At 42.9% G+C, this 13,319-nt stretch overlaps 1 protein-coding gene and 1 long non-coding RNA gene across 2 annotated transcripts in view; one reads left to right on the top strand and one right to left on the bottom strand.

Moving 5' to 3' along the window:
- The window catches only part of LOC134353671 (uncharacterized), a 34,359-nt gene that overhangs the window by 1,771 nt on the left and 19,269 nt on the right, over window positions 1-13,319 (top strand). The window contains exon 2 of the long non-coding RNA XR_010019650.1: window positions 839-1,128. This is a non-coding gene — a long non-coding RNA (uncharacterized LOC134353671). The remainder of the gene's footprint in view (window positions 1-838; window positions 1,129-13,319) is intronic.
- Window positions 7,443-10,961, bottom strand: LOC134353670 (achaete-scute homolog 5-like). Its single transcript, XM_063061869.1, has one exon. The coding sequence runs from the start codon at window positions 9,657-9,659 to the stop codon at window positions 9,036-9,038; it is 624 nt and encodes a 207-aa protein (XP_062917939.1). The 5' UTR covers window positions 9,660-10,961; the 3' UTR covers window positions 7,443-9,035.

Here is a 13,319-nt window from a genome sequence, read left to right as displayed (position 1 = left end):
TTACCATTAACACAATATTCTGTCTTCAAGTTGAATCTTCTAAAGTGTATCACTTCACACTTCTAACCTTAAGCCCTAACCCTAAACCCTGCCACTCCTCAGCCCGGCTCTGCATCCTATCGATGTAATTAACCTAGAGCACCCTCCTACATTATCCATAACACCACCAACCTTCGTGTCCTCTGCAAACTAACCCACTCTTCTACTTCCTCATCTAAGTAATTTATATATATATAAAAAGCAAAGAGCAGGGGCACCAGAACACCACTAGGCATGGATCTCCAGGCAGAATATGTTCCATCTATTCCCACCCTTGTACTGTCTATGGGCAAACTAATTCTAAATCCCACCCTCTGCCGTCTATGGGAAAACCAATTCTGAATTCCACCTTTTGCTATCTATGGGCAAACCAATTCTAAGCCCCAACCTCTGCCGTCTGTGGGCAAACCAATTTTGAATCCATGCAGCCAGCTTTCCCTGGAATCCATGTCTTCTGCCTTTCTGTTGAGCCTACCATAGGGAACCTTATTGAACGTCATACCAAAATCCATATACACCACATCCACTGCTCTAACATCATCAATTTGTTTTGTTGTTTCATTACATCATTGCTGCTTGCCACCAATCTGAATGATGCTCATTTGTGAATGAGGATGTAAATGGGATCATTAGTGTGTAGCTCTTTACTGTTGTTTATAATGCCTGGTAAAGCAAAGGCCAATCCACAAAGCTGTTCTGTAAGGAGAAGTAAAGATCCGGCCCCATTGGGACAACCCCCCAATGTTGCCTGTAACTTAGGTCTGGGTCCAAAGTATTGACTGATTATTCCTCTCCATAGATGCTGACCTGGCCTGCTGAGTCCTTTTAGTATTCCATGTGTGTCGGATAGTCCATGCCCAGCACCAGATTCTGGAAACTGATGTTGTACTCCTTTCTGAGCTCTGCCACAAGTAGAGATTGCCAATTGACAGAAGAAAAGATTTACAGGGTGCACTCAAAATCTCCTTGGCAAAGATGCAACATCCCCACTGACTAATGAAATTCCTGGTCCGTGTCCTCTGGAAGTGGAGCAGAAGCATTTGAATGGTACCATAAACCTCTTGTCCATGGATCAGCAAGAAATGAAAGGTCAGTGGAAATTGTGGGGGGTGGGGAGAGAGTACACCACTTCCTAAACTGCATATCTACCCAAGATCCCTGCCTCACCTATGGATAGGTGCGCCATTCCCATAATGGTCACATTGGTCACGGAAGAAGCTACAAAACAAGAGTGGAAGTAAATCGATTTTGTTTCTAAGGGCCTAGATTGCAGTTTGGATTGTGTTCATCTGGAGCCATGATGGACATGATCTTCACTGCGTGACAACTGCAAAGGCAGCACCTTCCAGCATACATACGGCTTCTTGACCTCACTAAAACCTTTGACTCCATTGACCTGCAGGGACCTCCCCAAAGTTGGCTTCTCTTAGAAATTATCTCCATATTGTATCAATAGGTCTACAACAGAGCTAACTTCAGTGAAGACCAGTGTCAAACGAGGCTGCATCACTGTTTCTATACTCCCTCCAGCTTTTCTCATCACAGTCTACTCTCCTCCAACAAAGTTACCCTGGGTGTGGAGTGAAGCTTCAAAACTAATGGGAAATTGTTTGGCCAACAGTATCTACACTCTGGAACTAAGCCCGTCTGAATTCAGTCAGTAGACAATAGACAATGGACAATAGGTGCAGGAGTAGGCCATTCGGCCCTTTGAGCCAGCACCACCATTCACTGTGATCATGGCTGATCATCCACAATCTGTTCATCCTGTTCCTGCCTTCTCCCCATATCCCTTCACTCCACTATCTTTAAGAGCTCTATCTAACTCTTTCTTGAAAGCATCCAGAGAATTGGCCTCCACTGCCTTCTGAGGCAGAGCATTCCACAGATCCACAACTCTCTGGGTGAAAAAGTTTTTCCTCAACTCTGTTCTAAATGGCCTGCCCCTTATTCTTAAACTGTGGCCTCTGGTTCTGGACTCCCCCAACACTGGGAACATGTTTCCTGTCTCTAGCGTGTCCAATCCCTTAATAATCTTATATGTTTCAATCGGATCCCCTCTCATCCTTGTAAATTCCAGTGTATACAAGCCCAGTCACTCTAATCTTTCAATATGTGACAGTCCCGCCATCCCGGGAATTAACCTCGTGAACCTACGCTGCACTCCCTCAATGGCAAGAATGTCCTTCCTCAAATTTGGAGACCAAAACTGCACATAATACTCCAGGTGTGGTCTCACCTGGGCCCTGTACAACTGCAGAAGGACCTCTGCTGTCTGCAGAGGGCTCTGGTTTACCTAATGTTCAGAGGTTAACCTGCAAGAAACTGCACTGAGAACTACCAGACAACATGGCTCACACCCAACACCTGCATTATAAAGATCCTTTACCAACTTTTTCCAGGTCTACAACATGGACCTCCAATCATATAGATTAAAGCTAGACTTTGGAAAGTATAGTTCACTTCCTATATTTTGAGCTCCTCTCTCAGGAGAGGCAGACATCAGCACTGAACTTCACCACCACCTTCAAAGCAACAAGTACAACCTCTGGTCAACTATGGGAAAAAAGAGCATTGAAGGATCAGGGGCTTAACATCTGAATAAAATTCTGTGTAATAAATATAGGCACTGGGTGGCGCCAAATGTTCTACACAGTATAATTCTCCAACTATGCTGGAAACATTCAATACAAACATCACACAGAATTCTGAAGGAACTCTGCAGGTCAGGCGGCATCTATGGAGAGGAATAAACAGGCAATCTCATATAGGAAATAGGCGCAGGAGTAGGTCATCTGGCCCTGCCGAGCCTGCCCCGCCATTCAATAAGATCATGACTGATCTGACTATATTGCAGAATCCTGCATAATGATAATAAATTTTAAAAACAAATAGGCAGAATCCATGGTTTCATCTCTATATCCAGTTCAACAGCTGCTGATAAATGGTTTCATCTCGCAAATCTTTACCCGCTGACTCTTTAGCCCAAGAAATAGTGGATGCATTAGTGATAATTTTTCAAAGCTCGTTAGATTCTGGCCTAGTTCCTGAGGATTGGAGGGTGGCTAATGTAACCCCACTTTTTAAAAAAGGAGGGAGAGAGAAACCGGGGAATTATAGACCGGTTAGCCTAACGTCGGTGGTGGGAAACTGCTGGAGTCAGTTATCAAAGATGTGATAACAGCACATTTGGAAAGCGGTGAAATCATCGGACAAAGTCAGCATGGATTTGTGAAAGGAAAATCATGTCTGACGAATCTCATAGAATTTTTTGAGGATGTAACTAGTAGAGTGGATAGGGGAGAACCAGTGGATGTGGTATATTTGGATTTTTAAAAGGCTTTTGACAAGGTCCCATACAGGAGATTAGTGTGCAAACTTAAAGCACAAGGTATTGGGGGTAAGGTATTGATGTGGATAGAGAATTGGTTGGCAGACAGGAAGCAAAGAGTGGGAATAAACGGGACCTTTTCAGAATGGCAGGCAGTGACTAGTGGGGTACCGCAAGGCTCAGTGCTGGGACCCCAGTTGTTTACAATATATATTAATGACTTGGATGAGGGAATTAAATGCAGCATCTCCAAGTTTGCGGATGACACGAAGCTGGGCGGCAGTGTTAGCAGTGAGGAGGATGCTAAGAGGATGCAGGGTGACTTGGATAGGTTGGGTGAGTGGGCAAACTCATGGCAGATGCAATTTAATGTGGATAAATGTGAAGTTATCCACTTTGGTGGCAAAAATAGGAAAACAGATTATTATCTGAATGGTGGCCGATTAGGAAAAGGGGAGGTGCAACGAGACCTGGGTGTCATTATACACCAGTCATTGAAAGTGGGCATGCAGGTACAGCAGGCGGTGAAAAAGGCGAATGGTATGCTGGCATTTATAGCGAGAGGATTCGAGTACAGGAGCAGGGAGATACTACTGCAGTTGTACAAGGCCTTGGTGAGACCACACCTGGAGTATTGTGTGCAGTTTTGGTCCCCTAATCTGAGGAAAGACATCCTTGCCATAGAGGGAGTACAAAGAAGGTTCACCAGATTGATTCCTGGGATGGCAGGACTTTCATATGAAGAAAGATTGGATGAACTAGGCTTGTACTCGTTGGAATTTAGAAGATTGAGGGGGGATCTGATTGAAACGTATAAATCCTAAAGGGATTGGACAGGCTAGATGCAGGAAGATTGTTCCCGATGTTGGGGAAGTCCAGAACGAGGGGTCACAGTTTGAGGATAAAGGGGAAGCCTTTTAGGACTGAGATTAGGAAAAACTTCTTCACACAGAGAGTGGTGAATCTGTGGAATTCTCTGTCACAGGAAACAGTTGAGGCCGGTTCATTGGCTATATTTAAGAGGGAGTTAGATATGGCCCTTGTGGCTACGGGGATCAGGGGGTATGGAGGGAAGGCTGGTGCAGGGTTCTGAGTTGGATGATCAGCCATGATCATAATAAATGGCGGTGCAGGCTCGAAGGGCCGAATGGCCTACTCCTGCACCTATTTTCTATGTTTCTATGTTATGTCCCCTGTATTTTACGAAAAATATTTCTTCTTAACTTTCTGTCAAAATCGTTCCTGCAACGAATCCAAGAAGATCTTGGAAGATATGACATCAGCCTCCGTCCAATTCCAGCGCGGCTGCTTCACCGTGCCCTTTCAATGATACTGAGAGTGTGTAACCAAGCCTGGGCTTCTAACTTTCGGACTCTGACCTCGGTACATGGGAGTCTAGTCTTATAAGGGATTCTAGCGCTTATTTGTTCTACTGACATTATTTAGTTAACTTCGGCGGATTATGTATTGTCGGGTTGATTCTCTGATCCTGTGAAGAGCAAGATGTAGTGGATATACAACTGAGAGAAGAGTTTATTACTCTTGGGTCACACCCGCGATTACAGCCGATGAGAGCTTCGGAAAGACCACGACGCGCGTTTTGGTTTGCGCCCAATTCCCATGTGTCCTCAAACGAGGTTGAAGTGCGTGGGTTCTAAATTCTCGATCGAACCCCATCCGATGCATTTTACACGCGCTGTTCCAAAAAACAAACTAAATGAAGCAGATACTCCGACCATAGACTTCAACAGTTTAAATTTGTCATCAGACACTACACTCACTTTAAATCGGTGATTACCCGTACGGACGAAGTTAAAGAAAATATAAACCAAAAGGAGAGGGCTTTCGATGACCGAAGAATCCTTCATTTAGTGACTGCGCCTCTGCAGACTGTCCTGCTGAGAATCACCGGAACAGTTTGAGAGTAGATTAGATTAGATTAGTGGAATTTTACAGCACTTTGTCCACGGTGTCCCCATTAATTTGTATCGTCAAGTGAAGATTTATCCATATCCCTCTTCTAAACATTGTTGTGAATTATGTTTGACCGCTTCTATCCCCAGTAACATTCTCCAAGAAAGAAATATAACACTTTTTTATTCATAAGTGTAAAACTTAATTTTCTCTTTCAACCCCAGTGGAAAGCCCTTCTCAAATAGTGTGCAGTGATAAAGCTATTCATGCATTCGGTCCCTGACACCATCCTAGAAAACCTGTTATGAACCTTAATAACTTTTCCAAAGAATGTCGAGGCCGTGTTTTCTTGGCTGACGAACCCAAAATGAATATAACCAGTGGCCCAACAAGCTCTTGGCTGTAAAAACGAATTTTGTCCTTCGCATGTCTCCGGAGTTATTCATTCTTTGCTTACTCAGATCAAGCAGATGAAGCAACCCGCTCACGTTCCACGAACAGGTTCCGAGATGCTCTCGGGGTCCTATCCCACATCAGGCGCTTGGGTCACCATCTAACCTGCCACGATGTTACGTGCTGCACACTTTCCAAAACTTTCATTTCTGCCTCCGTTATTTATCGCCGTTTATGGATTTTAAAATCAACAAATTAGTTTCTTCATTACTAATTCAAGAATCATTTCCATTGTTGGCAGCCTGTTATTTAACCATCAATGCCTTCAACTTGGCTTGTGTTCTTTCAATGTTATATTTGAAATAAGTTTATTAAAATACTCTATGACAAAATATTTATTATCGAACACCGCTCTGTTCGCAACTCAAACGATATTGTATATCGTATTCCAAATGTTCGAAACCATTAAAATGGTATTTACGACAACAGAAAACCGATTTGTTCTTTAAACAAACGTGCGACTCTATATTTTAAAATATTTTTGGCCTTCTGGTGTTAGGAAAACAAGTAACATCCTCGCAATTATATAAAGCAGAGGAAGTTTTGCCTCAGGAATTGGGAGACGTTTATCATATGAAGCTAATGTTCCTTCTTTGCCAGAGGCAAACATTATAAATATAACACAATGCTTAAATTATTTTGGTTAATTGTTCCAAAAGCAATTATTTTAATAAAGAATTTATAGAATATTGCGGTTCGTCCAACTGTTACTTGTTTAGGAAGATCAGAGGGGTTATTGGCAGGATGAACCCCGCATTCTGTTGTTACTTTCTTCATAATAATTGTCAATTATACGAAATAAATGTACGAGTCACCTTGAACCATTTGTTTGCGATTCACGCCATGATTCATGTTTTTATTTCTAAAGTGTGAGAGGTCGGACCATATAGTCGATATTAATCGGCCACAAAACTCCCAGAGTTAATTACGACTCTCGGGCCTGTATCGCAGCAATTGATTAAGATGAATGGTAATCCTACTGATGTCTTGAATAAACGGGTGATAATAATCTCTTCTAGCACAATTTCTCAATCCTTAAAGGAAATATTTTTGACAAAAATAGTTTTAAAGAGTAATTTTAAATGCAAAACTTCATAGAAGTTAGCGTAATTCAACATAGGCGCGCGCGGATGGTTTCCAGGTATTAAACAAGGTTCTAGTGCAAATAAAGATTTCTTTATTGATGACAATTATTTTCAATAAACATGATAATCAAATTTCAAATATAATCCTGGAATGGTAGTCCAGTTGAAGCGTTATAAATTAGATTAACAAATAACAATGTATTTCAAAAGCAGTGAAACGATAACAGAAAAGCATTTGAGACTAAAGCCAGTTGGATTTCAGAAAGCACATGCCAGTTTTGCACTATGTTATTAATTCTAAGAGGACTACCGTCAACCATATGACTCGTGGGCTTGTTGGACATTTCTGACCTGCAGTCATTTCTATGGCAGATAAATTCCAGACGGGCTTTTGTATCAACATTGCTCGGTTGCTGTTAAATAAACCAGTAGATTAATAAAACCGAACACGAGGAAATCAGCAGATGCTGGAAATTCAAGCAACACACAGAAAAAGTGCTGGTGAACGCAGCAGGCCAGGCAGCATCTATAGGAAGAGGTGCAGTCGACGTCGACAGTACCTCTTCTTATAGATGCTGCCTGGCCTGCTGCGTTCACCAGCATTTTGTGTGTGTGTTTATCAATAAAACCAAGTCGTTTTTAAAGCCAGGTATTGATTCGCAATCGACCTGGGATCGAAGCTTTAGTAAGGAAAAATATACCACCAAAAAAATTCAATAACGTTGAAGGTCTGCAACAGAACTAACCCCGTTCCTTAGTACAGTAAAATTTATTCCACAACTACCCTCTCCACTAATAAGGCAACGATTAAGGAAACGTTGTTCTCTATTTGAGCCTCAATTTTCACTTAAGGCGTCCCACTCTCTTCACATTTTGATTCCATATTGATTGTCTGATCGGCCATGATGGGTTCTTGTCATGACTTACTTCAGTGCAATGTGTTCCAAACTATTTTGTTAGCTCCTGGAGTAAATGAAGAACAAAGCAGACCAATAGGATAAGAAACAATTGCCCCATCGTTGTTATGATTATAAAGTGCTGTCTATTGTCCCCATTTAATTTTAATGATTAAAACCACATCCAAAGAAAAATGCAGAGCTTTGTGTTTCTTAACGGAGCGTATAGTGTGTATTTTTGTTCACTGTGGAAAGCTCGACGGGGAAATGAGCTCGGAGATGGGCGAGAAGAGTCGGATTAAAGGAGCGCACAAAAAGACGGTGGAACGATGAACGAGTTTCCTGTTTCAGCGTGATGAATAGCTATTGAATGTATTTTGTTTTAAGTTGGCGAGAACCCAGTAAGTACTGTTGGAAATGATATGCTCTAGGTAAGAAGTTGGTAGATGGCACGCCAAACAATCGAAGAGGTGTTTTACACAATGGTTTTTATTGTAACGGACTTGTAGCCAAGGATAAAGATATCTAACTTTGGTAAACTCTCGCCCGGAGTACTGTGGGCAGTTTTGGTTTCCGGACCCAAGGAAGATTAAATTGATAAACGTGCCGTAGATTTGCTATTGATTGTAGGGATGAGGGGTAATTGACTTACTGCGTTTGGAAGGATAAGAATTAGAATTTTGAGAGGGTTTTATAGGGTGAGTACTGGAAAACTCTTGTGAATTACACGGGGTAAAGAATGGGAAATTTTGTTTTTAATTCAGAAATGTTGTGATGAAATGAGAGAGGTGTTCATATTTGAGAATAACGGATATTCGGGCACGAGAAGCATCAAAGGAGGGGAGGGTGTGATTAACTGCTCCAAGAAGCCATGGGATCATGGATCAAGTATTGAGCTGCGGCCCAGGCTCACAGGCTTGACTTCTCAGCCGCGTTCAGACCACTGATAGGAAACAAGTACAGAGCGCTAAAATCACTCATTTAAAATTAATGCCCACACGCCGCAGACCTGGGAATAAAGTAGCACCCAATCTCAGGTATGTAAGTGGCGAAGTGAGCTCGTTTCTTCTGTGTTATTTAAATAATTTGCTCTGACCAGTTCTTGAATTTGTTCCCAAATAGCGTATTATTGTCAGTGAAATTGGCTTTAAAGCCATAAATTACTGCAAAATAATCTTCCGTTGTCAGGTACGGCAGGAATTCGCCCGCTGCCTCTGATCTTGTATTTCCTGGTACAGTATCCTGTCTCCTCCTCCGGTGGGATCAGAGGCACGGCGCTTCTGCCCTTTGCCCGGCTGATCCTCTCGTTGCCCCCGGTTACCCCTTCGGGTCTGCAGTCACCCTGTTTGCGGAGTGGTTGTCCGTGCCTGCTTCTAGGGCACCCGTTGCCTGGGAAACGGCGTTCCCGGCCGGCTGCCTCTCCACGTAGTCGCCGTGCAGCCGGAGCAGAGACTGCAGCTCTTTGATGTAGCTGATGGCGGCTCTCAGCGTCTCCACCTTGCTGAGTCTTTTCTCGGCCACCTCCTGCGGTAGGTGCTGCCTCAACCGGGCGTAGCCCTCGTTCACGCACTTCACCCGCTGCCTCTCCCTTTCGTTGCGCTTGCGGATGAAGGCGGGCTCGTACGAGTAGTCGTAGACAGCAGTGAAGGGGCTCTGGAGAGGCATCTGAGGGAAGTAGTGCCAGCCCGAGAAGGCGTCGTTGCCGAAGGCATCGGGATAGGCATGATCAGCGAAAGACAGCAGCGAGATCTCGTCGGGGTGCCGGAGTCGGGGCGGCTCGGTGCCCGACTGCAGCGCGGACAGATCGGCCGGGAATGACGGAGCCACCTGCACGCAGGGCGCGTCCGGGAAACTTATCCTCTCCAACAAACTGTCGTAACCTTCAGGCTCCACCTGGTACACGTAACCCGGAGATCTCAGCGCCATGGGGCTTCCGATCATAGCTGAACTGAACTCGCACAGGGAATGTCAAATACAAGATTAAAGAAAAACGAAATTAGTTTTGGAACAAGAGAAGCAATTTCAAAATAGCTTAACATCATCAGAAATCAGAATAGTGAATACATTCCACAGAACATAAGAACCGGCGCACATACATTTTAATATATCTAACTAGTGACCAGGTTCTAGAATGCAATATATATCAGATTGAAATCTAGCGCTGATTTTTTAAAAAAATCAAGCATCTATAAGGTGCAATTCAAAATAAATTCAAAACTTTTCGATCCACATGATTATTAAGCAAACAGTCCACAGCTGAGTTGCTTTATAGAACTTTGCATGAAGCGGAAGTTCTGATTGCAATTTGATCAACTATTGAACTAAAGCGTTCTTTTCAAAATTCAATCGCAACTAAAATTCTCGAGGCAATGAAGCAAACAATGACTATCGGATACGGAGCTTTTCAATTCTTACCCGGAACTTATGGAAAATATAGAATTGGGCACTCTTCACTAAAGGCAAAATAAAGTTAGACTGATAGGAAAGCCCATAAACAACCGGTTTATGAGCTCTGCCAGAATAGCCCGAGGCTAGTTCGATCTGCAATATTGTGGTTTAGTGTTTTTTTACACACTGCAACCAGCCAGATAGGCATATGTATCATTTTACATTACAGTCAGTTATTGGACTTAAGTGGTTCTGGTTAACATTTTCTTTTCCTTAAAAGAAAACAGATTTTACTATTGTTACTCTTCAGCTTGCGTCAATTTAATTATCAATGAAATTTCTGAAATCTGTTTCAGTGAATGGGCTCTACGTGTGAAGGATTTCCTGGAGGAACAAATGAATGTAAACTCAGGTGCACCATGTTATGCGCAGTGTCGAGAATTTTTTTAAAAAGACATTCGTTTGTATTTATTAGTTTCCATTTCCCGTTAACTTTTACTGTAAACGAAATAGAATGATGTCCGTTCTGCGTGAGTAGTTTGAAGTTTGCTGAAAACATACCGTAAGGTAAAACGGCATTCGGCCATCAAAGCACGTTCTTTTGGCGGGCCCTGTGATAATAAAAGACCAATGTTTTTATTTATTAAGTGTCATGCACCATATCAGCCCTGAGAAATCTCGAGAAAAAATAGCGTGAGATTACTTTAACGCCTGTCACTTTTTGGCGCTACCTTCACAGCAACATGTAGTTGGATACAAATCAGTATTAAAGTACCTTTGTAATTACGTTTTTAACGAGCCAACTCCTAACATAAGAAAAACTTGGATCGCAGCGGCAGCTGGAGTTCCGATGTGGTTCTTGGACGTACAATAGCATCTGTTTTCCCAGGTGGGGAGTGATCCCGAGATGGTGGTTTAACCTCAAACCCGTTTATTCTGAAATCTTTTAGCGCACAATCGGTTTTGATAGAGTTTGATTCAGATATGTTGTGCACTTGCCGAAAATCTTCAATGAGATCTAAAGCAATTTGTCAAAAGGAGGTAATATATTGATAAGGTATTTCATTGTCGAGCCTACATGGAGAGGGTTATTGTTTCTTTCCGCTCTTGTTAAACCAGCATTGGCTACATTTCATAATATACTTTATTGGCTATGGAGCTGTGCTATCTCGGCGGTCGGAAAAAGTGAAAGTGAAGTAAAAGTCTTATTTTATTTTCTTAAGCTTGAACCACTTGCTTGACTGTAAATATAACCCTGCCAAATATCAATTAAGTTTGGCTTTTGTGATTATGTTATAACCACTTTCCTGAACTTTTAGCAACAATCTGTGGGTTTTATAACTATCTATTAAGCACTTGGCAAAGGCCAATAAAATAAGTTAGGTTTAAGCAGAGTGGCAATTGTGGGAGCAGCTATTGTGTGAGTGGACAGTGCTAGGGTGGTCAAGCTTTTGCTTAATAGGCTTGGGTAAGAAGTGGCAAAGGCTCTAGATAGGTTTCTGGTAAGTTTCTGTCTTTCTTTATCTTTTAGCACATCACTAGTGCAGTGAGAATGGGCCCATGGCTGATGGTATGTTCCTTGTGTGAGACGTGGGAACTCTGGCAGACCTCCAGTCTCCCTGATAACTATAGCTGCACGAGAGATTCTACAGGTGTGAAAGAGACAACCAGATGGGATGTTCCCTCCCAAGTGTCAGGGTCAGGGACGGCCCCCCCACAGCACCCTGAAGGTGAGTAGCCAGAAGTCATGGTACCTACCGGTAGCATTGACATTGGTAGGAAAAGGGATGAGGTCCTAAAGAGAGGTTACAGGAAGTTAGGTAGAAAGTTGAAAAGCAGAATCTCAAATGTAGTAATCTCTGGATCGCAGCCTTTACCACACACCTGTGGTGGTAAGAATAGGATCATTTGGCAGATGAATGTGTGGCTGAGGAATTGGTGCAGGGGGCAGGGGTTCAGATTTCTGGATCATTGGGATCACTTCTGGGGAAGGTATGGCCTGTACAAAAAGGAAGCATTATACCTGGATTTGAGGGAGGCCAATATCCTTGTGGGCAGGTTTGCTAGAACTGTTGGAGACAGTTTAAAATGATTTAACAGAGGGATATGAACCAGAAAGATAGCTCAGAGGACGGGGCAGTTGATATACGAGTAGATGCAGTGTGTAGTTTAGAAAGAGGTAAGAATTTAACTTCCTGTAACATGGGGGCAAAATTGAAAAGGGTGATGAATACAAGACTGAAGGCGTTATATTTGAATGCAGCACCCAAAAGAAATTAGATGATCTTGTAGCACAGAAAGTGATTGGCAAGTAAGACACAGTGGGCATCACTGAGTCATGGCTGAAAGAAGATCATAGTTGGGAGCTCAACATCCAAGGATACACATTGTATTGAAAGGACAGGCAGGAGGGCAGAGGGGGTGGGTTGGCTTTATTGGTAAAAATGAAATCAACTCCTTAGAAAGAGATGATATAGAAACCTTGTTGGTAGAGTTAAGAAACTGCAAGGGTAAAAAGACCCTGATGGGAGTTTTATGTAGGCCTCTGAACAATAGCCAGAATGTAGGGTAGAAGCTACAATGGGAGATTAAAAGGGCATGTAAAAAGGGTGATGTTTTAACAGTCTTGGGGGATTTCAATATGCAGGTAAACTGGGAAAATCAGGTTGATGCTGGATCCCAAGAGTAGGAGATTGTGGAATGCCTAAGAGATAGCTTTTTAGAGCAGTTGTAATTGTGTCACGGTCTGGTCTGTTGACTCCTCATTTCAATTAATTTCCTTTTCCCTCTGTTCCACTGGGCTCCTTGATTAGGGCACCTGATCCTCATTCGAACCGGCAGCATAAAAATTCTGGCTTACATCTACTCACTGCTGGTTCGTCACTGTAGGCAGTGCAGCTATGCTCGTCCCGGAGCTGCCAAGAATCATGGACTCTATGTTGCTTCGGTGCCTGTGGCTGCTTAGTGAATTCAGTCATTTTTGTGTCCAGCTGAGTTGCCGCCCGTTTTGCCACTGCTCCAAGTCAAGATGCGAATTCTGTTGTTTTCATGTCCGACTGAGATTTGCTGGCTGATTAAATGGAGTGTCATTTTTTGGTTTTTGTCATCTCGTTTCCAGCTGAGTAGGTCCGGCCATTTGCCGCTACTCCAAGTTGGGAATTCTGTCTCTTCGTGTCCATCTGAGTGATTGCCAGCCATTTGCCGCTTCATGAA

Source organism: Mobula hypostoma, chromosome 11 (assembly GCF_963921235.1).
Source record: "Mobula hypostoma chromosome 11, sMobHyp1.1, whole genome shotgun sequence".
NCBI classification, from domain to species: domain Eukaryota; kingdom Metazoa; phylum Chordata; class Chondrichthyes; order Myliobatiformes; family Myliobatidae; genus Mobula; species Mobula hypostoma.
Note: the sequence above shows the minus strand (reverse complement) of the source record. Positions and strands in the feature narration are given on the sequence as shown.